The 23,180-nt window shown below is 34.9% G+C and overlaps 3 protein-coding genes and 2 long non-coding RNA genes across 8 annotated transcripts; 3 read left to right on the forward strand and 2 right to left on the reverse strand.

The window, feature by feature from the left end:
- The first annotated feature begins 1,091 nt into the window (after positions 1-1,091).
- LOC112283016 (uncharacterized) lies at positions 1,092-4,159 on the forward strand. Its single transcript, XM_024521312.3, has 3 exons — positions 1,092-2,047; positions 2,241-3,377; positions 3,531-4,159. Exons 1-3 carry the CDS (start codon positions 1,571-1,573, stop codon positions 4,056-4,058), a joined length of 2,142 nt encoding a protein of 713 aa, XP_024377080.1. The 5' UTR covers positions 1,092-1,570; the 3' UTR covers positions 4,059-4,159.
- A 9,950-nt stretch (positions 4,160-14,109) lies between these two features.
- Positions 14,110-17,327, reverse strand: LOC112282729 (AP2-like ethylene-responsive transcription factor SMOS1). Of its 2 annotated transcripts, XR_002969957.3 has the most exons (3): positions 15,878-17,327; positions 14,601-15,719; positions 14,110-14,431 (listed from the first exon to the last, which is right to left on the reverse strand). XR_002969957.3 is itself a non-coding variant. In XM_024520744.3 (2 exons), exons 1-2 carry the CDS (start codon positions 16,582-16,584, stop codon positions 15,053-15,055), a joined length of 1,374 nt encoding a protein of 457 aa, XP_024376512.1. In that variant the 5' UTR covers positions 16,585-17,327; the 3' UTR covers positions 14,439-15,052. The 2 variants fall into 2 exon arrangements, 1 of the variants encoding a protein (XP_024376512.1); XM_024520744.3 differs by lacking the exon at positions 14,110-14,431 and having other exon boundaries at positions 14,439-15,719.
- Positions 17,328-17,335: 8 nt separating this feature from the next.
- LOC112282730 (small ribosomal subunit protein uS13z/uS13y/uS13x) lies at positions 17,336-18,734 on the forward strand. Its single transcript, XM_024520745.3, has 4 exons — positions 17,336-17,433; positions 17,605-17,765; positions 18,042-18,230; positions 18,512-18,734. The coding sequence occupies exons 1-4, from the start codon at positions 17,431-17,433 to the stop codon at positions 18,615-18,617; spliced, it is 459 nt and encodes a 152-aa protein (XP_024376513.1). The 5' UTR covers positions 17,336-17,430; the 3' UTR covers positions 18,618-18,734.
- Positions 18,735-18,908: 174 nt separating this feature from the next.
- On the reverse strand, positions 18,909-20,295 carry LOC149989223 (uncharacterized). The gene is made up of 2 exons (XR_016502825.1): positions 20,161-20,295; positions 18,909-20,052 (listed from the first exon to the last, which is right to left on the reverse strand). It is a non-coding gene; the product is annotated as an uncharacterized LOC149989223 (long non-coding RNA).
- On the forward strand, positions 18,965-20,440 carry LOC149989224 (uncharacterized). Of its 3 annotated transcripts, none has more exons than XR_016502823.1 (3): positions 18,965-19,106; positions 19,314-19,439; positions 19,776-20,440. It is a non-coding gene; the product is annotated as an uncharacterized LOC149989224 (long non-coding RNA). The 3 variants fall into 3 exon arrangements; XR_016502824.1 differs by having other exon boundaries at positions 19,972-20,440; XR_016502822.1 differs by lacking the exon at positions 19,776-20,440 and having other exon boundaries at positions 19,314-19,656.
- Positions 20,441-23,180: the final 2,740 nt, after the last annotated feature.

The raw sequence follows: 23,180 nt of genomic DNA on the forward strand, positions 1-23,180 counted from the left end.
TTATAAGTCTTCAAATTTCAAACCATAGATCTACTACCAAAATCACAAATTCTTCAAAACGTAATACCCTTTTTATTTCACAAACTCTTGAGTCACTCAAAATAGTTGTGACTTTGCAAAGCTCTTGCAAAGTCATTACATACTCAATTCCCTTAAAATCAATGCTCAAAGAAACCCTATCAAGTCTGCTGTCAAATTCCACTCTCCAATCTACCAAAGAATCTCCAAGTTCCCATAGGTGCTCGGTTTTGTGCCTCAGGGTCTGATTTTGACCCATGTTGATAACTGGTCCTTTTCCAATATCAAATTTTGCCCTTTTGTATTAATTTTTGTTCCAATCAACTCCTTACTTCTTCCTACATATGCTCATATTCTTTATTTTTTTAATCTATAATGTTTTTTTTATTATTTATGACCTTACAAAATAAGTAGAGCCTACTGAACAAAAAGGTAGCATTTAAACCTTTAGTTCTACTTTCTTTTGAACTATTGTTTATTTTCTAAGATAATTTGCTATAATATTTGAAGTAAGATCTTCTATAATATAATAGATTCTTCATCCCTTTCATCTATTAGTTGTGTTACATCACAACAACCTCTTTTTAAGAAGTCTTATATATAATTTCTTATATTTTAATTTATAAGGTTTATCCACTTAATTATTATTGTTGCTACATTTGAGTATAAATATATCTAAATAATAAGTTGGAAAAAAAAATAGAAAATAAAGGTATAAGAGGTAAATAAGCCTTTTCTTTGATTAAAGAGCTACACATGCTTCAAACACATGCAAATTGATTAAAAATTTTCATTTACTTTTAATAAAGATTCCATGTACAAAAAGAGATTTTTTATTACAATATTTTGTAAGCAAAAAGTAATAAATTTATTAGAAGATGTTCTTAATGACAACAATGCCTCTAAGATAGAAGTGTAAATGAAAGCTTCACTTCTACACTATAAAAACACTATCATTTACCTACACAAATGAATAAAGATAAAATAATGTGTAGGACTAACCAAGCAATCAAATATTCCTTCGCACAAGAGTTAGCTGGAGAAACCCTAATCTGGAGCGGCATTGCCGAAGCTGTGCACAGTGGTGCGCTTTCATTGCCATCAACCCAGAAATCCTCGGAGCTCCGCTGAACAATCCACGCACCCATCGCGGATTTGTGGGATTCTTTCAGTGGATTTTCCGCCCTGAACCCAGAATTTGATTTCGGTGTGTCAATCGAACAATGCTGGGGTGGCTATGATTTTGTGATCAACGTTGTGCTGGTCTTGGAGATCAGTGTTTATTTATCACTGATTCGGGAAAGGATGTGCATATTGCGATTAAACTCTGCAGTAGTGGGTTGATCTGGTTGTGTAGATTGCTGAGGGTGTTGGGTTTTGGTAAATTTTTTGGGTAGTGTGAGTGGAAGGCGAGGTCCGCGTGGGAATATTTTGTGTGAATTGCTGCGTGGAGTGATTACGATTGCGGGAATGTGGCAGATGTTGGTGTAGCTTGGTGAGCTGTTTATTAAGAGGCGTTGATGAGGTTGTTAGGTTATGCAAAAGTGCGGGGATGCAGGGAAGGACGCTGCGGAATGTTCAGTCCTTTAGGCAAACTTTGTTGTGGATGTGTAGTTTCCAAGAGAGGCTTTGGGTTGTGGATTGCAATGTAGGTGCAAGGGAGCGGCAAGCGACAGTGCTGCTGACGGGACTTGGAGGGCAATGTATAGGTGGAGAAGGTCTTGCACAATTGTATAGACCATGGTTCAGAGTATGCAGCGAAAGGATTGGTGGGTTATGTGATTTGAATGTGGTTTATAAATCGACAATAGCGTCATTAGGTTCTAGAGTGAGTGCCAGAGTGTCTTTCACCACTTTGGTCGGAGATGAGGACGATAGTGCTGAGCATTGTAGAGGCGATGATGGTGATGGTGGTGGTGGTGGTGGAGGCCTCCGTGGTACGAATGATCACGAGAAGATTGCGAGTAGATTTGAGAAGCTTCTTCAAAAGTGGAGCTCGAATACGCCATTGTTTCTGAATGATTTGCAGGTGAATTACCTTGTTGTGTCGTGACTCAAACTCTTCTGCACCCTGCTATAGGAATCGAGCACGTGAACCTGTGTAGGATCTGATGTACTCCGAGTTTGATGGTGGTATACGCAATTGCGACGTCATTCTTGTACATTGCTTTATACTTGTCATTCAATAAGCTGAGTTCTGATGTGGCTTGTTCGAATTCCAGGTCCAGTTGACGCCTGCTATTGTTTGTCAAGTATTGAAGATGATTCCAAAATCCGACGCCGCGAGGAAGTTTTTTAAATGGGCAACGACGCAACCCGGCTTTCAACACGATGTGTATACATACGCAGCGTTAATAGACTACTACGGCAAGCGTCAAAATTTCTCTGCCATGGATCAGGTTGTGGCCGAAATGAAGGAAGCGGGATGCCCTTTGAGCACGGTCACCTTCACGTCTCTGGTGGTTTGGCATAGCCAGGTGAAGAAATTGACAGGGACCCGACGGGTGTGGCAACAAATGCTGGACTCGGGTATTAAACCTAACGAGTACATTTATTCTAGTTACATTGATGCACTTGTAAAGGGCGGATGTCACGAGGAAGCTATAATGGTCTTCAAAGAGATGCAGGAAGCTGGCTGTCGGCCCAACATATTCACCTACTCTGTCGTCATCCTTAGTCTCGTGGAATCCATGCAGCTCGAAGCCGCCTGTGAACTTTACGAAAGAATGACGAAGCTCCAGTACAAACCGAACAGCACAGCGTACTCTGTCCTCATTAGGGCACATGCCAAAGGACCAGATATGGAGAAGGCTATTTACTTCTACAGAGAGATGATAGACTCGGGCCTGACACCTTCCCAGTCCTTGCGTTCACTGCTCTCTGAGGCTTTGACGAAACAAGGGCGGTTGAACGAAGCAGAGGAACTGACCCAAATCAGTGCAGCCATGGCTGGGGAGAAGCTCAAGAGCAAAGAGCTGGAAGCCGTCCTTCATGGCAGTCTACCCAGGCCAGAAAGACTCGCAGAGCTCCTGCGAGACTGGGGACCCGAAACGGAACTTGCGCTGGAGAGAGTTAAGCTAAAGCTCCGACACCCTTATCTTTTGAATGTGTTGACCCTTGTGAGCGGTGAGCCAGAAGTTGCATGGCGGTATTTCGAGTGGGTGAGAGCTCAAGAAAATTATAACCCTACGCGGCATATGTTCACCCGCATATTGGACATCGTTGGGAAGACGGGTCATGGTGCATTACAAAAAGAGATTATCTTGGAGGCCGAGGCACAAGCTGGAGGGAATGCAGTGACGTATGATAAAGTGATCAAAAGTTATTGTCTTTCCAAGCATACAGACGCTGCTCTTCTGGTGAGACTTCTCACATCTTATTCCTCACTTGCGGGTATTTGTTGAATCTCTTATTCCCTTTGAATTCTGACGTCAAGTCTGCTCTATTTCGAAGTCACCGCAACAGGGATTAATATGCATTTCAACTCATTTTTAAAGCTTTGTGACGTGCAGGTATTTGAACGCATGAAAGAACAAGGTATTCAGCCAGACGCCAACGTATACACCACACTAATAGATGTGCTTTCAAGAACACGTGGCCATACGCAGGCTATGGAGATGTATGCTGAAATGGTGAAAGCAAAATGCAAGCCTACCGTCGACACCTACACAGCAATTTTACACAGCCTGGCAAGATCTGGGAGAGTGAAAGCTGCGATCACCTTATTTGAGAAGCTGCCATCATTCGGTGTTCCTCCCAGTATTGCGACCTACACTATCTTACTGAAAGCGTGCCTTAAAGCGGATGAATTAGAAACGGTCTTAAAACTCTATGCTGGGATGCGAAGAGATGGACTTACTCCTTCAAGGGCGATTCATAGAATGGTTACCAGAGGTCTTCATGCCGCAGGAATGCATGACGAGGCAGATGCATTGTCAGAAGTCCCTGTCTATTTCCCAGACGCTAACAGAGGTGTTTCATATAGAACTCCAAGGGCTCGTAAGAGTATGACAAGCATCGTGAGTAGTTACTATGAGTAACAGACGTTATTGATTGATGCAGACTACCACTGTGTAAGAGGCTTATACCTCATTTCAGCTGTGTTTTTTCAAAGGTATTCGTAGTCCCAGCCTTGCATACAGTACCTCGTATCATGCACTACAAAATGGTTTGGCTGTGAAACGACTAATCGCACAATATCCTTCAGATCTACACATGTACCAAGGCTCGGAAACATTACTGGCCGGGCAAACAAGGTGATGTCAAATCTGGTTCCTAGTTTAGTCACAAATCTTTCATCTTGTAGTCCAAATCGCCTACACAGGTAACTTTGTGGTTTTCAACACTATTGCCTCGTCCCAATCAAGTTCATGTATCATCTTAAATTCTTACAGATAAAATTTTATGTATCTTTGATAGTGCCTTAAATAGTTAAATGAGTAAAAATTGAAATTTAATAAGATATCTTGCTGAGATAATGTATGCACATCTCATTTATTTTTTAAAGGCTATTAATATCTTTGTATATAGTCATTCAGATAAAATAAAAATAAAAACAAAACTACAAAAATCGAGATCATCAAAATATAAGCTATCTAATTTAAGGATTATTTTTGATATTTTTATTTAATTATTATCTTGAATCAAATGAGACCTTAGAATACATTGGAAAAAAATAATTTTTAAATAAAAAGTGTTTTTGAATAGTATTTAATTTTCTAATTTAGAATTTTTAAAAAATCATAAAAATAATTTGTGATACTTGCATATCAAAAAAAAACTACCATAATATTCTTTATAATTATAAAATAATATATATTTAAATATTTGTATGTTATTATATGTAAGAACCTTATAAATATCAATAAGTAGAATGGAGAAATTTGGTCAATTCACAAAATTTTGAGAATTTCTTATATAATGGGTTCTAAAAGAAAACTATAAGAAGATTAAAAAATTGAGGTGAATTATTTCATTTTTATTTCCTTCTATATTTTTCACCTTTCTACAAGTTGCCTATGTGGTAGACTTTAACATATACATAAATTATATAAATTACATTTCAAAGAAAAAAAGAGTGTATATTATATGTTGAATTTTTTCTTGCAATAAAATTAAAATTAATAATAGAAGAAATATTTCATAAATTTGCTACACTTAGTTACAAACCATATAAAATAAATCTATGAAAAAGAATATATATATATAAACTAATCCACTTATGGTTGGAAGTGCTATTTTTTTCTAAATGATGGTAGTTTGTAGCTTTATTAAGGATCAAATCTTCTAAATTGCTCTAAGTACAATGTAATCTTTTTTAGCTTAAGCTTTAATGTATCACAACCTTAGTGTAATATAACCTCTTCAATGGATGTTATGATTATAATATTTGTTTTAGTTAACTTGATTGCTACTAAGAATGTTTATATATTGCATGTTTCAATTGTATAAAAACCAAAGCTTTGTGTACTTTGTATGTAGTTTATGTAAAATATCCAATATTATGTACAAATTATTGTGTTTTTTCAAATAGCCAAAATTTGATAATTTATTTTTAAAACCATCTAGAACTAAAATTATGTCTATTGCATTATATATTTTTGTACTTCAAAATCTATATCAACTATATTATATTATATTATGATAAATGAAAATATTATAATAGGTTGTATAAATAATCAATTTTTTTATGCATATTGCTATATTTATAATATAGAAACTAATTTAATAAGACAATTTATATTGTTATGCATTTACAAAAATATGTTATTTATATTTAAAAGTATTTGACAAATTCAATAGAAAAATTGAACGTATAATAATTTAAACTATTTCGATTACATTACAGATTTTATTTCTTTTATAATTTGTATAAATAATATTCCTTTCTATTGTTATTATTTTACTTACAAAATTTCATTATAACTTTATTTTTGTTTTTATACTTAATATAAGTAATGTATATAAAAATTTATAAATCATAATTTTTTATTTTAAAATTTAAAATTTTAATTTATTTCTGAATTTCACTCAATATTTATTACTTATCAATAATAACTACTATGATAAATTTTTATTAAGCATATAAAATCTGTCTTTTGTATAATCTAATAATACCTAATGTATAAATATATATTTGATTACACATGGTTATAGATGATTTTTGTTATTTTTCTATATAATTTATTTTATAATACAACTTTATTTTCAATTACACTTTGATGTTATTAGAACATGCAAAAAAAAAAAAAAAAAAAAAAAAAAAAAAAAAAAAACTAAAAACTAAATAATGTTATGTACAATTAGACTTTCTTAAAATGTGTAAGGTCTATGTTGGTTGCACAATTTAGAAAAAGTAGACAATACAATATATAATAAATTTCATTTCAAACATGTACAATTTAAATTATTTATAATAAATAATTTTTTTAAAGCACATGTTAATCTACACGGAGTAGTGGCTATTAGTAAGACACACTTTTAAGTTCCCTTGTTCATACACAACTTGATGGATTGGGATCCATTTATTTAATCCATAAGCTCATAGCATCTAATATTGTGTTGAAAAAGCAAAACTTATGAATTTAAAATTTTCATATTAAAAAAAATTATAAAATGACATAAAAAGCATATAATTCTTATAAATTAGAGATGAAACTTATAACTTAATTTTATATAAATACAATGACATTTGATTTGAAATAAGAATATTAGGATACAAATAATAATTTAATTAATTTGATAAAAATCACATTATAATTATTAAATATATAAAAATATATGTATAAATAGATTTTATTATTAAAAGTCTCTATTGAGATTTTTAAAATAAAAATATAAGATTACTTTTGATAAGCTTGTATTTATAAAGAACTTACATTCAAAAAAAATGTATTAACTAATGAAGAAGAATTTTAATATAATAAGTATATTCAAATATATATATATATATATATATATATAACTTCATGATTATAAATAGATATGATAGAAAAAAATCAATCAATTAGTAAAATTAAGATATTATTTTTAATTACAACTTAATTATGCTACAGATATCTATTTATTGTAATTATTACATAGGAAATATGAATAGGTAAGTAAAAGTACATTAATTTCATAATATCTTCTAAATTAGCTTTTTAGAAGCTTTTTAGACATTGTTTTGACTTTACATATATTTGTAGTTGATTGATAGGTTAGAAACTTAATTAACAAGCTACTCATGTGCCACATGTGTTGACAGCTTGCAGAATAAGCTAATTATATAGCGCCCATATAGAAAACTTACCTTGCAAATTAAGATACATATTATGCAAAGTCAATATATTTTTGGAGGTCCTACAGAACGTCGACACACAGATCTTAGGTAGATAGTATATATAGATGCAAGAGTGAAGTCTTCTTCACTCTTGTCAACTACTTTTTTGCTTCTAGTCTAGATTCAAGAGTCTCTAGTTTTGTTGTCTTTTAGCAATTACCATTCTAGTTTCTTTCTTATATACATACTAATTTATTTTTATTTTGTCACTTTTTTTTACATAGATTTCATAAGTTTATGCATCTTCTTTCAATTCATGCTCTAATAGATTGATAAGAATACACTTACAATATTAGAGCTTGTCTTTTCTTAATTAAGAGTGGATTACTTTTTTTTTCTTGATAAGATATAAGAGTGTTAGAAGTTGTAGATTACTCTCTTCTAAAATAATATTATTCTTGGTATTTTCTTTGTTCTTAAATCCTCTCTTCTACTTGTCTAAAGTAATATTAGATTTTTTTTTTCTAAGTATTATCATCGCAAAGCTTTTTGATGAAACAAAACTAGACTATCTCAAAAACTCAAGATCCTTTTAATCCACAATAACATAAAGCCTCATCACAAAATAAAACAAAATAAATTAGAACAAAATTGAATGGAACTAAGTAAAATAGAATATGGAAGACAAAAATGAGCATATAGAAACAAAACAAAACAAAATAGAACTAAATAGAAAGATGCAAAAGCAAATTTTACTAAGAGAAAGAATCCAAAGCCATACTTAATCAGATGCTTCAAAAGGTCCTGGCCAATCCTATTTTTATCTTCTCTTACCACCTATGACTTTCTAGAATATTTTTAGGTGGTAGATCCCACCTAAATAACCACCTTAAATTTTTTTTCTAGAATGTTCCACGGTGGATCCTATCTGGTTCATTAATCTAATTCCAATTCTAGAAACTTCCATAGTTCTAACTATCTATACAATTATCTTATCTATATCCTATTATACTTGAAATGAAGAGTGTAATGGCACAAATGTGAGAGCAATTGAAGGAGTTGATACTTACAATACATCAACTCAATTTATTGCTACCAAAAGCAACAAAAATGGAAGAAAGTGAAGATACAGATATGATTGGAATTGTTACAACATCTACATTAAATCACATTCCTTCTCCTATAGTAGAATACCCTTTCAGTATTAGAGAATCGAGAGTTACCTTATCTGAGAAGTTTGATTCTACAAGATCTAAGTTTTGAGGATTTATCAATCAAGTACAACTTATAATTGAACTTCAACCCCAAAGCTATCCAACATTGAGATCATAAGTTAGATTCATTGATACTTTTCTTTTAAGTTTGGTATTATCAAAGTTTTCATCTTTTTTTGAATGACGAGATCCAATATTGGATAATTTGGAAGCTTTTATGCAAGAGTTTTGATCTATGTATAGAGAATATGATGCAATTTGTATTGCAACTAATAAAATTTGTATCTTGTAACAAAGCAATTGATTTGTGACATCATATACTTCAAAATTTTAATAACTAGGGATTGATATTAAGTTGAATGATGTTGCTATTATTAGCTAATTTTTCTATAGATTACAATATGAGATAAAGAAATTGATACTCAACTTACTTGATTCTTAGACATTGAATCAAGCAATTGACTTTGTTGTGAAGTATGACAATCAGCTATTTGAGTTTCAATTTGAGAATCATGTAAGAAAACCTCCATATTATTATAATTCAATGGCAATATTAATAATCTCTCAATCTAAACATTTGGAAGTAAAAGATGTGCAACTTGATGCGGTATGTTTTAAATCTCTTATTGAATAAGAAAAATCTTGTTGTCATCAAGAAAGACTGTGTTTATATTATAAAGAAGCTAAGCCTACTACTCAACATTGTCCAAAGAAACGACGCAACTACAAATAAGGAGTACAATTGTCAAAGATGAAAAAATATCAGAAAATAAATTTATCCAGGTACAATTGGGATTGTGGGATTGAAATCTTCTACAAATGAAGGTCGTATGCTCTCTTTATAACCTTCTCTTTTTTTTTACAGTAGATGTGCATTTAAGACCTAATAATTACAAAGTCTCTGCTTTAATAGATTGAAGAGTCTCAACTTGTTTCTTAGATAAAGAGTTTGTTAAAAGCCATAGAATATTGTTAGTACAAAAAACTAAACCCATATATGTAGAAGTCATAGATGGCAGTCCGTTATCTTCTAGAGATATTAATCATAAAACACTTCTTATGGATGTAACAATAAATGGTCATAATAATTATGTAATTTTTAATATAATTAGGTCTCCCTTTAATCTAATCATTTTAAGTTTATTGTAGCTAAAAAAGTATAATCCTCTAATAGATTGGATTTTTTGCAAACTTAATTTTTCTTAGAGCATTATTAAAAGTTTTATAGAAAGCCATGAATATAGTGTAGCCAAACTCCTACTCGTAGGTGCAAAAGCTTTCTTGCATGCTACAAAAGAAGGATTGTCTTTTGTCATTTATGCCACACCCATTTTTAATGATGGAAAGACTTCAAATAGTACTCTAAATCAATATCAAGATTTTTAAGATGTTTTTGAGAAGAAGAATGTACATATTCTTCCGGAGCATCGTCTATATGATTGTTCAATCGACCTTAAAGAGAGAAGTCAACCACCATTTGATCCAATCTATGGTTTATCACAAAATGTCCTATATGAGCTTCTATCTTATTTGTGAAGAAAAAAGATGGATCATTGCAAATGTACGTAGATTATTGAGAACTCAATACGATTACCATCAAGAATAGTTATCCTTTACTCTTAATATGTAGACTTCTTGATCAACTAAATTAAACTAAGATCTATACAAAAATTGATCTATAATGAGCATACAACTTGATTTACATTAAAAAAAGAGATGAATGAAAGAATATATTTTAAACAAGGTATACATACTTTGCATATAATATTATGCCTTTTGGACTCAAGAATACACCAATTGATTTTCAACATCTTATGAATGATGTTTTTTGTGAGTTTTTAGATGATTTTGTTGTCTATTACTTAGACAGTATTTTAATCTATTCTAAGAATATAAAAGAGCATGAAGTTCATATTTGTTGTGTTTTACAAAAACTTACAGATGCAAGATTGTATGCCAAGTTGGAAAAGTGTGTATTCTACTCCAATTGACTTCTTAGGATATATCATTTCCAACAAAAGACTTATGATGGATCTAAAGAAGGTTCAAACTATTATAGATTGGAAGATTTCAAAAACAATAAGACATGTGCAATGCTTTTTGAGCTTTGCTAATTATTATCAGATCTTCATCAAGAACTTTTTTTCAAGTTGTGGCTCTTCTTACACGTCTTATATGCAAAGATAAACTTGATTGGAATAAAGAAGCTAAAGCATCTTTTGAAGCCTTGAAGTCGGCATTTATTTTTGTACCAATCTTGTATTGTATTGACTTTTTTAGATATTTTTTATGGAAACAAATGCATTAAATTTTGATATAAGTGATGTTTTGTTGCAAATAGGAAAAGATGACAAGCTCTATCCAATAGCTTTCTATTCCAAGAAATTCTCAATAGCAAAGATTGACTATGAGATCTACAAAAAAGAACTTCTTGCAATCGTGGATTCTTTTTAAGAATTGTGTCATTATTTAGAAGGTACTTTTAATCTAGTCACCATATATACAAATCACAAGAATCTCAAGTATTTCATATTAGCATATATTTTGAATCATTGCCAAGCTCTTTGGAGCATGACTTTGTCAAGATTTGAGTTCAATATCACATATTAGTTAAAAAAATAACAAGGTTTGTCAAATTTTCTTTCTACACATTCTTATCTTGCACTAAAAGAAGGAGATTCATCTTTTGATCAACAAAGGATAATTTTATTAAAGTGAGAATAATTTCATCTTCGAGGAGTGAAATCAAAATTGATTGTTGATTCAACTTTTCTTAAGTAAATTCAATCAAATATGTTCTTTGATCTTCTTATTCATGATATTAGGAATACTTCTTTTAAGTCTTGTGATACTTTTAAGTTTTAATTCAAGAATAATCTACTTTATTTTAAACGACACCTATATATTTCAAAAAGAAAAGCACATTTACGTCTTCTTCAAGTACGTCATGATTTTCTAGTAGTAAGATACTTTAGATATAACGAAACTTTGGAACTAATATCTAAAGATTTTGGTGGTCGCAAATGTAGAAGGTTGTAAAAGACTTTATTCAATCATATAATATTTATTCAAGGTCAAAAACTATTTTTCATTGACCTCATAGACTTCTTCAGCCATTACCTATTCCAAAACAACCATAGTATTTTAATTCTATGGATTTTATTATAGATCTTGTAATCTAAATATTTTTATGATTTTATATTTGTGATAGTAGATCGTTTTACCAAAATGACATATTTTGTATCATGTACAAAATCTATTAAAGGTGAAAAAATTACCAAGCTTTTCCTTTATAATATCTATTGATATCATAGATTACCAAAAGATATTATATCAAATTGAAACATTCAATTTGTATCAAAATTTTAAAAAATATTTTTTAAGATTCTAAAGGTTGACATAAAACTTTCTTGGGCCTTTCATCTTCAAATTGATTGATAGATAGAGTGCATAAATCTAATTTTAGATCTATATTTAAGATATATCATCAATTATCAACAAGATGATTGGATAACCCTCTTATTATTGGCAAAGTTTGCTTATAATAATACGATACATTCTTCTATGCAAAAAACATCTTTTTTTGCAAATTATGGTTATCATCCATGACTTGATATTTTTGACTTTTCAAAAGTTGATAATCCTTTAGCTTAAGATTTGACAAATTATTTGTCAAAACTACATGCAATAATGAAGGTGCAATTAAAGGAAGTTTAAGAATAACAAAAGATCAACACAAATGCCTATCAAAAGGAATAACTAAAATTTAATGTAGGTAACAAGATATGGTTATTTTGTCATAATATCAAGACTATTTGTGCTTGTGATAAGTTGGATTATTGTAAGCTTGGACCTTTCTCTATTTGTAGATAAATCAATCTAGTTATTTATTGATTACATCTATCGGAGTCAATGAAGATCCATCCTATCTTTTATGTGTCTTTTCTTGAACTATACAAGACTGTGAATATATCAAAAAAAAAAAAAAAAACAAAACAAAACAAAACAAGTCTAACCTCCTCCAATAGAAGTGGACAATAATGAAGAGTTTAAAATGGAAGAAGTTCTAGACTTAAGATAATACCAAAATAAGTTGGAATATCTTGTGTGTTGGCACAGATATGATATTAGTGAATGTACATAGGAGCGAGCAAAAAATCTTACAAATACAATAGAGAAGGTCAAAGCTTTTCATCAACAACATCCATCAAAATTAAGATGAAGAATAGCAAACCTTTGTTATAAAAGAAACACAATTCAAAAAATATTATATTTTATCTTCTACTCTTGTTAGTAGTTTCTTTATAATTGTGGCATTAAGGAGATGGAAAACGAACAACCGGTAGATTCAACTCAAGAACCATCATTTGTTAACTTATTGGATGAAACATTACAATTATCACAGCCTTCAAGACAACGTAATAGGAATGAAGATCTTTAAGAACAACATGTTCTTTTTTGAATAGATGGCAAAATACAATGCATTTGATATCATGACTTTGGAAAAAATTCTTGATATTTCGTGATTTTATTAAAAGTAGGCACAATTCTTGATGGTATTACAAATGTTTTGTTTGAAGGAAGTTACTAAGGTTTCAATATTGATCAAATCACAAGGTAGTCTTTCTATCCTATAATGGGATATTACCAATGGTTGTAAGGACCTATCAACTACCTTCAAAGGAAACAAAGATCAAAGTACATATCAAGTATAATTCACTTCACCTTAGACTTACTTAATATATGATGATTATTCATTGTAGAACTCGTTTCTAGAAGGGAGAATAATGTCATGGATATATATTTATTGTAATTATTATCTAGAGAATATAAATAGATAGAAGTAAATAAGAGTAGATTAATTTCATAATACCTTCTAAAGAAGCTTTTAGGAAGCTTCTTAGATATTATTTTGACTTTACATATGTTTGTAGTTGATTGATAGGTTAGAAACTTGATTGACAAGCTATTCATGTGTCATATATATTCATAGCTTGCAAAATAAGCTAACTATGTGGCACCCATATAGGAAACTTACCTTATAAATCAAGATACATATCATGCAAAGACAATACATTTTTGGAGGTCTTATAGAATGTCAGCACATAGATCCTATATAGATAGTATATATAGAGGGAAGAGTGAAGTCTTCTTCACTCTTATCAACTCTTTTCTTGCTTTTAATCTAGATTCAAGAGTCTCTAGTTTCTTAGTCTTTCGGTAATAATCATTCTAGTTTCCTTCTAATATACATAATTCTTTATTTCTATTTTGTCATTTTTTTTTTTGACACAAATTTCAAAAGTTTATGCATCTTCTTTCAATTCTTGCTCTTGAAAAATTATAATAGGAAAAAAAAAATATAAATGAAATCAAGTGGCAAACTGAACCTTTGATACACCCATTCATTTATGCATACATAAAATAAAATTAGTTGGATAAATTAGTGGAATAATATAATCACTAGTTTGGTCTTTTTTATACTAGATATAGAATAAATTGTTTCTTTTAGCTTTTTCAATGTTTGCAAATAATTTCATTATCACATACATAGGAGAATGATAAATAATTCCATGCTTTTAGTAAATAGATCCACTTTTGATAAAGAATATGGTAATCATGATGAATGTAATTGATTTTTATTGATTGCAAATCCTATAGTGGAGAAATGAATCTAAATGTCATTTTTTTTTCTTTTTTCTTTTTTTCTAATGAATCAATTTAATAAAAACTTGAGTCTGTATATCTATCTATCTATCAAAAACACAAATTTACAATGAAGTATCTCTATACCTATACTTAGAGGCGGTAAAAACTGTTTGATAAAAATCACTGACAAGACATTGAAAGACCCAGCTTGTGCAAATTATACTCGGTGCTGGATATTTTGCATCACAAGTAGCAGCTTGCACATCCTTGCATCCCACAAAGCTTGACACTGGATAGAATACAGCCCACACTTGAATCATATTGCATGGGTTAAGTATGTTTTCAATTGTCAGACCCAGTTTCCACTCTGGAACTGCAAAGAATGTTAATAATCTTACAAGTAGCTAATACTAGCTATCTACAACACACGTTAAAGAATTGTATTGATCCTGGTTTACCTCTCCCCGTTTGGTACCCTCACGCAACTCCCTCGACTATTAGGATCGGAAGATTGAATAAACACAGCAACAATGCACCCACCGAAAAAGTGGGTGGCACTGAGCTACTTGCATAATTTCTTAGCTGGAGTCCCATCAGAATTTCTAAGCAACTCGTAAAGTCCCTTTCATTATTTAGTGCTTGGACACTCCGACTGCTGCTGCAAGTTTGTTGAAGACTAGAACTCATCACTTCATGAGACTGCTCTAATTACTTCTCTGTTTGCAGGCAGGGAAAACAGAGCAGTAAGTCCATGGCACCCTTCACTGCTTCAAGTGGTGAGTCTGATATGGTCTGCAACACATCTCTTTTCAGTGCTTCATCTGGTCATGCCGACAACTGCTGTGAAGTGTTGAGACGATTGCAGCATTTTGCCTCCAATTTCCTAGTGGTGCACATGAGTTTCGCATCCTCAACACGATGTCAGCTGCTGTGTTGTCATGGGTTGCGTGAATGGATCCCAGTCCGTAGGGCTGTGCGAGAACGATGGACCTTGAGAGTGTGCCGCACTAACAGCCACCGCTTCCTCTAGTTCTCCGAGCCTGTCAGAGGATCCATAGCTGGGGAGAAAGCTGTCCATCTCGTAGTGAAGATGAGTACCAAACATCTCATTGCTAGTCTCACCGTGTGAAGCGCGGCTTGTGTGCAGGGCTTGGAGAAACTGATAGTGGCCTTCAATTTCGGCCGCGGGTTCATACTTGGTATCAATCTCGGCAGCCAACGCGAGCGAGTTGGAGGTGCGTTCGCGCATGCTCTTGAAAATCGAGGAGCTCAAAAGGAGACTTAGCGCTGATGGAGAGGAGCTTTTCTTGTGGGGATTGGAATGCAGGACACCTAGAGAAGGGAGCTGGTATGGTTCGCTTGCTTGACCCGGCCAGGCTTGATGACTTTGCTGTCCCTCTGGCTGGGACTGGTCGTCCGGCTGGGAAGGGCCATCATCCCATGAGGTAGGACTTGCACCTCCTTCCTCCTCTTCTTTTGGGTTTAAGGTTGTTGCTGCAGTAACCGGAGCACTTGCTCCAAGGCCCGAGCTAGTGGTAGCAGTCTGAACTTTCTCGGGACGCAACCACGTGATGTACCTGGAATGTGATCAAAACAAATGACATTAACCGAATTGGACGCAAAAGAACAAGGATCACCTATCGAAGTAATAGAATGCAGCAGGTACTAAGAATTGTGTGTGTGACAGAATTGAGTCTGATGGACGTAGAAAAGGAGTTGCTAGATCGAAGAGAACCTGGTGAGATCAAGATTTGTGCCGGCGCTGAAGCCTCTGTAATCCAAAGATTGAATGTCAAAAGCAGTGGCATCTTCTTGCGACATTATGCTGCTGGGATTGCCCGTGTATGAGTACTTATGGCCAAGTATGTGGCCAAGACGGGCTTCCCATTTCCCCATCGAAGGGTGGCGCGTCATCCCTTTGAACTTGCTCCCACCGCGTAAGAACCCACTGCCTTTACGTCTCAGGGATGCCAAATAGTCTTCTCTTGATATCGACTGCATTTCCTCGACATCCCGAGCATAGTCTGTGACGGGGAAATTGATCAAGGTTCCCGGGCCCCAGTACTTGAGAGCTGCTAGGTCATAGGCTCTGGCAGCTGCTTCCTCGTCGTCATAAGCTCCCAAGTAAACTTGCTTACCTTTCTTATTCTGAGCCTCATTCCAGGTGCTCTTATCCCACAAGTGCGCCTCGTAACGTCCCGTCCAACGATGCCGGGTCACACCTCTGTAAATCGAGCTGCGCTTTCCGGGGACACATGCTGGCATTTTGCTTATCCTCTCCTTGGCGGAAGACCCTCCTCGCTCACGACGACTGCGTTTGATCCCTCTATGCTCCTGCACTGGTGATCCTACGGGAGATTCCAGCGTAGCAGGTCTCTGAGGAGTGATCTCCTCGTTCCCTGACTCGGAGGGCCCTTTCATTTTCAGCTTCATGGGCTCCATGCCGCACTGAGAATGGAAATCCCCACCTGCAGGCTTGTAATCCGCGAGCCTCACTCTCTCAAGCTAGAGAACACCGAACAACTCTACCCAATTCCCACGAAGAAAATAGAAGTGCAATGGTCCGTTCGCCCCCGATGTCCCGTGCTCTCATGCTCCCCGCCAATCGCCCTCGGGCAGAGAATTCTAATCCACGACAGCTTCAGGAGCTATCGATTCAGAACCTCAAAAAAACACCGTGCACTCTCGACTACCAAATCCTGCTTCATCACAATTCAACATGATCGACGTCTCTAGACAACTCATTTTCTACAAGCATTTCAACGTGGTTCAAAGCTGGAGAATTTTCAGGAAAGAGAGAGGATGGATGCAATTTTAGTGCAACTCCGACACACACAGAGCAACGCAGGTAGAGGGAACACGAATCGGCAGGAAGGTGGGTGAAGCAGGAAAGACACAACAAAGTTGTGAGACGAGTGAAGTGACCACAAGGAGGAGAACGTTCAGCTGAACGTGCAACACCGTGAGTGAGAGACGCGACCGTTGTCAACGGACAAGTCTTTCTAATCTCATTACTAATATGATTAATTTATAATCACGGTTATCGCCTCCATTACTTGGACAGATGGTAATAGGAACCTGTGCTCCACACATTGCGCCAACTTCCATGTAGGGTTTTGTGCGTGGAATGCACCCAAATTTGGGGATGAATGAAAGCCTTTGTAAACCCTAGATACTGCTCTCTCTTAACGGGGTGTTGCTCTTTCTCTGGCTCGGCCTGGACATTTACAGTTCTGCGCCTCCGCCTTCCTCAAGTTCCTCGACGTGCGTTGGCACAGAGTAGCAACCATGGTGTGTAGTTTCCCCTCCCTCTGCTGTGTGCACAAGCTGGATTTTTTTCTTTTCATTTTCTCGGTTCTTTCTTTCTGTCATTTTCGTTATGGTTTGGTTGTGCACATGTTTGAGATTTTAGGGTTTGAAGGTATGTGACCCTGGTTGGTTTGGTTTTGTTGAAGCGGCCAGTCGCTCGTTGCGGGTGAGGAGTTCCAACATATTCTTCGTGTGCTCAACACGAACGTCGATGGACGTCAGAAGATCATGTTTGCCCTGACCTCCATTAAGGGGGTTGGGCGTCGTTTTGCCAACTTGGTTTGCAAGAAGGCCGATGTCGACATGAGCAAGAGGTATGTGATCTTGTTTGATTTTTGTATTTTATACCGGTATTTTTATTTTTATTTTTATTTTTATATTTTTTTCTTGCCTTCGTCTCTGCCCACACGTCCCTCCCAATCGTAGTAGTGCATTGGTAGTTTGCAAATCTGTGGTCCCTTCTGGCAGTTGTGGTTAGGATTTGGGCATTCTGAGATTAGGAATTCTGTGAGTGAGTCCATGATGAACGTTTTCAGTTGAGAGAAACCGATGACAATCACTCTTATTCAGCATCTCGGAATTGAATATAGGGCTGGCGAGCTCTCCGCAGCTGAGCTCGAGAACCTGATGGTCATCGTTGCTAACCCTCGTCAATTCAAGATCCCAGACTGGTTCTTGAACAGGAAGAAAGACCACAAGGACGGTCGCTACTCCCAGGTTGTTTCAAACGCCTTGGACATGAAGCTGAGGGACGACCTCGAGCGACTGAAAAAAATCAGGTTGGTACAGTGCATGCTTCCTGTTTTGACCTTAGCGCTGGAATCAAGCTTTTTGTGATATATATTTTGTTCTTAAATTCAGAATTCAATTTCATGCAAGCTGTAAGAATTAGGGCTTGCATGTTATAGCTGGGTGTGCTTCGTGGATTTTGATTTTGATTTTTGTTTAGGAATAATCCTTTAGTCTCATTTTCTTCGAGCGCAATGAAGGCTCGGGCTTTTCATATTTGCGATTTTTGTGGTTCTTCCTGATAGGTTAGAGTTGATGTTGATTGATTCAGGAATCACCGTGGTCTTCGTCATTACTGGGGCTTGCGCGTGCGTGGTCAACACACCAAGACTACCGGACGACGTGGAAGAACCGTTGGTGTGTCCAAGAAGCGTTAGATTGCTTCTTATTAATTTTTGTCGATGTAGTGGGTTTTGATCACCCTTTCCGAAGTAAAACTTTAGTGCTGCAACATTCCCAATTTTCAATATTACACGCTGGTTGCTTGTAAATCAGATTTTGTGATTTTTCCATCATGAATGTGAGGGTTCCGAGAGCGACTGTGTCATTCTTTTCTCATTTTCTCCTCCTTTCTTTGTTTAGTAATCTGAGTTTGTATACCCCTGAAGTGGACCTCAAGCAACATAGGTCTGGCTTTCTTTGCGAACATGGAATAGAGAAAAAGCTAGTTAAAAATTGACGCGAGTCAGGAAGCTTTTATTTTTTACGTAGTCGTTGTAGTGGAGTGTTCAAGGCGACGGACATGTACGACAATGTGGGGAATTCCTTGTTTGAAATCTTCATAGAGATTAAGCCATGGCAAGGCCAAGGAAGAGACAGCTGTTCCTGTTTGTTGAAGGTGATGTTTTGGAAAACAAGATCACGAGGTACGTAGAACCAAGTACTGTATGTTCATGTTCTCCATGTAATGTGGTTGGGGCTTGGCGTCTTCGTATAATGCTGATTCCTGATGGATGCCTGACAAGTTGAAGAGGACTCTTGTCTTTGATATGGAGGATACGTCTACAATTCCATGGAACAGAGTACACTAGAGGAGTGTACTACAACTGACAATGGTTAGTCCTGACCAACAGTACATCGCTCATGGGGAGCTTGACACAGTTCAGTGGTGCTTCCCAGCTAACTGTAGCCGTTGGTGTAAATTACAAGAACAATAACAAACGTCCATTGCATCTGTAGTAACTGCCTGGGACAATACGGTACGATACGGTACTATCCTACAGTCCAGGTTTGGTGTTGAAGAGTAGAATGCAGGGAGATAAGAATCTGCAAGTAGTGCCAGATAATGCAGTTGGTATTTCTTTCGGCATATCCTTCAATATCTTCTCCGCTTCTTTTAGTAGACGGAACGTGAAATGTCCCCCACTCTTTTACAGGAGATTTTGCGACTGATATCTCATTATGATGTTCTTTTCACCATTTTGTTTTTTGTTTTGTTTTTGTATTTTTTGTTTTTTGCTTTTTTTTTCTTTTGTGACTTCATAGGAAGGATGAAGCACTAAGTACGTCATCTGTATTGATTGAACCTTGAACAGAGTGAAGACTTGCATACCTAGAGATGTCTGTACGTCTTAAATCAGGTTCTATACGTAAAAGATCACCGCTGCAAGGCTCTCAAGGAATTCTGTGATTTCTGCGAGGAAGTGGAGAATGTAACTTTCTACCTCCTCCTTTCAAGTTAGAAACCTGACCACATTTGGGTGTGAAAATTGAATATCTTTCTGGTCCCAGGCATGATCTCCACAGTCTGAGACGAGGTTCTGCTTCCGAGCACTAGTGCAGAAAACATTGTATTGTCACCGGAACGTGAATCTGCACCCAGCAATCAATGGTTAGGCCTGTCATGAACTTTTTAAGGTGGCGAAATATTCAGCAACATTTTCTACTGCCGTGCACTCAATAGAGCAATGTTTTGACAACCTTATCTACGGGACCACATTCCAGCTTTCAGAGGATAGATGGTAGGTGCCGAGGTTAGAACTTTCGCTGTGTTGGCCTGAATATCTCTCACGAGCTTTCAATGCGGGGCAATTGCAAGTTGTAGTAGCTCTTGATTACGAAGTGTCAATGAGAAGGTGACAGAAACAGGCCCTTAAACTCGCACACCGTGTCAGTTCATGTAAAACTGTATTTAGTTACTCACAAAACTCCAGGTTTATTTGTTACTTAAAACAGCTCGATTGGCACTTAAAACTTTCTACTATCTGCGTCAAAGCATGCTCCCCCAAGTTCATCCATTTGCGAATCTATCCATCCAAAATCCTTTGCCCCATAACCATCTCCCCCCTATTTCCAGGCACGGCCTTCGGGTCGCAACCCACTGGAATCCCGCGGAATGACTTGGCGATAGGTACTCCAAGCTGTAACGGCTGTCGGATTCCCTCTCGTAGCATCGTGCGGTGCGAGTTGCTCCTTCCCTTATCCACGCACTGTTGCCGTTTACCTTGCCTCCGATCAAGACCCTTTCGAAGTTTTGAAAGACCGGGAACTGGGAACCAGGTGCGCCGGTGGGGAGCGAGTTGGTTCCGCAGCTGTTGGAAGGTGTGAGCGGGGTACAGCTGGCTGATGGGCCATCAAGGTGGATGAAGTCGCATCACGTTCCTTCTGAGGAAACTCTATTGGGAACTCGTTTACATAGGTTCCCGAGTAAAAGTGGGGGCAGGGGGCTCTAGTGCCCAAGAATCGGGAACATATATTTGTGGGGATAAGCTATAGTACTCCTTCCTCACGCTTTAATAGATTTGGCGTATTTCAAGGTGGCGAATCAATTTGGCGTGGAACTCTTAAATATAGGAAAAAAGTTCTATTCCAATTGGAACTCCAAATCGTTGGATATTATCATTTTTACGAAAGAAAAGGAAGAAATATATAAAATCTATATAAATTAACACGTTAATATAATATTTTTCATTATTATTATTTATAAAACACAAAAATTTTGAAATTTTCTGATGACAGGAAGTGTTTATAATGCCAATCTGAAACGTGGGTAGAGTTCTTTTTTTTTGGCACATGATGGAATTAGATGATATTAGTTCTTAATCCTACCCTAAATATTGGAATTTGTGTAGTGGTGAAGGAGCTACAACATCAATGATTGGTTGTGAATTATGATGAATTTAAGTAGATTCGTGGTATGGTAGTCGGTTTTGTGACTTTTAGAAATGAGCATGTCACCTGAAATCTAAGTCTCACGGAAAGAAAAACGTTGGGGAAATCAAATGAATAACACTCAATAGAAAAATAAAAAATAAAAAGTATTTTATTCAGAAAGTTGGGCTTGTATAAAAAAATTCTACCTATTATATATAATACTCTTCCATCTGTCTATCCCACTATAGATAAAATACGGAGGAATGGAGGGGGGGGGGGGATGAAGATTCTACGTAGCACATGTGTATTTCATGAGTCAGTGCTTATCCAAGCCCTAGAATGAGACTGCAACTTAAACAGTGTTAATTCTTTCTCATTATAGTAAATGATTTCGACACCCAATAGCATGAAGCAAGATTGCTGATTCACTCAAGGAAGAACCCACATTAATAATAGTAATAACAACTATAACAACAGATATGAAAACGCATGTCTTTGAAAATTTAATGTGATTCATATACTATAACATTTTGTTAACACAAGTGCTGAATCATTTCCAATAAAAAAAGGTTTTCAAATTTGGATCATTCCTTATTCTTTATCATTTTTAAAAATGACATTTAGGGTTAATTGATAGGATAACCTTCAAATAAAATCTGCTCATTCAATATTTGCAAAACTGTTATTTATTTTGATTATATACTATTAGTTCTTATTTTTGTTTTATTTTTTCTAACCTCACAAAGACAATCATTAATGACTATCCATTCTTAAAGATAAAATAAACTTACATCAAGTGACTCATACATTGACAATTTTATAGAATGTAATATAATGTGATATATTTTAGAAATAAGCACCTACAATTTGTATATGCAACTAAATGTTTTATAGATTAAAGTAATAAAATTGTTAGAAACTTATCTATCTCATGCAACTCATAACATTTAAATAGTATCAAAAGAATTTAAAACTAATACTAAACACAATCAGATAGATATGTAATTTTATTATTATTATTATTTAACAACCTTCTAGCTAAGAATCCAACATTTCTTAACAAAAAAGAAAATCCAACATTTTAATATATATATATATATATATATATATATGTAATGATTTCAAAGTTTTAATGCTTTGATCTTCACATCTAAAATTATGTGACATAATGAACATGGGTAATACTTTTCCAATTCAATATATAGTCTACTTTTGTTTACATCATAATATTGCAATTTTTTTCAACATTATTAAAATTTAAAAACATGGTTTTGGAAGGAATAGAAATGGAAAGTATACAAATATAACAAAAAGATGTTATTCCATGTTATTCCATGTTATTTTATGTTAAAGAATAATACATTCTATCTCATCTTTTTCTTTTATAAGGTTTTGAACTAATTTTTCTAAGTATAAAAGCCTAACTAATGAGACTTCTCAATTTCAACTAATCAAAGGACATAGAAGTTGTGACATCTCACCTTGTCCCTCAAATTCAATGACCCTCTAAGATTCAACACAAGACAAGACACATTTACAAAAAAAAATTGCAATGAAAAAAGTACAAGATATTTCACAAGAATATCAACACATCAACTCTTAGTATATATATTTATATATATGTATATTCACACATCCGTAAAAAGAAAACACTAAAAACAAACCTCTCTTCAGCCCTTAGTTTCAAGGTTTTACTAAAATTCAAAGAACATTAATTAATATTAGGAAGCAAAAAGGTGGGGGAGGGGTGTTGACATGGAGGCCATGACTTCAATAGCCCAGTCAGTCAATCCACACACCCCAATGGGCTTCGGGGCTTCAGAAAAAGAACATTCCGCACAACAACA

This window comes from Physcomitrium patens, chromosome 5, assembly GCF_059467195.1.
Source record: "Physcomitrium patens ecotype Gransden chromosome 5, ASM5946719v1, whole genome shotgun sequence".
NCBI classification, from domain to species: domain Eukaryota; kingdom Viridiplantae; phylum Streptophyta; class Bryopsida; order Funariales; family Funariaceae; genus Physcomitrium; species Physcomitrium patens.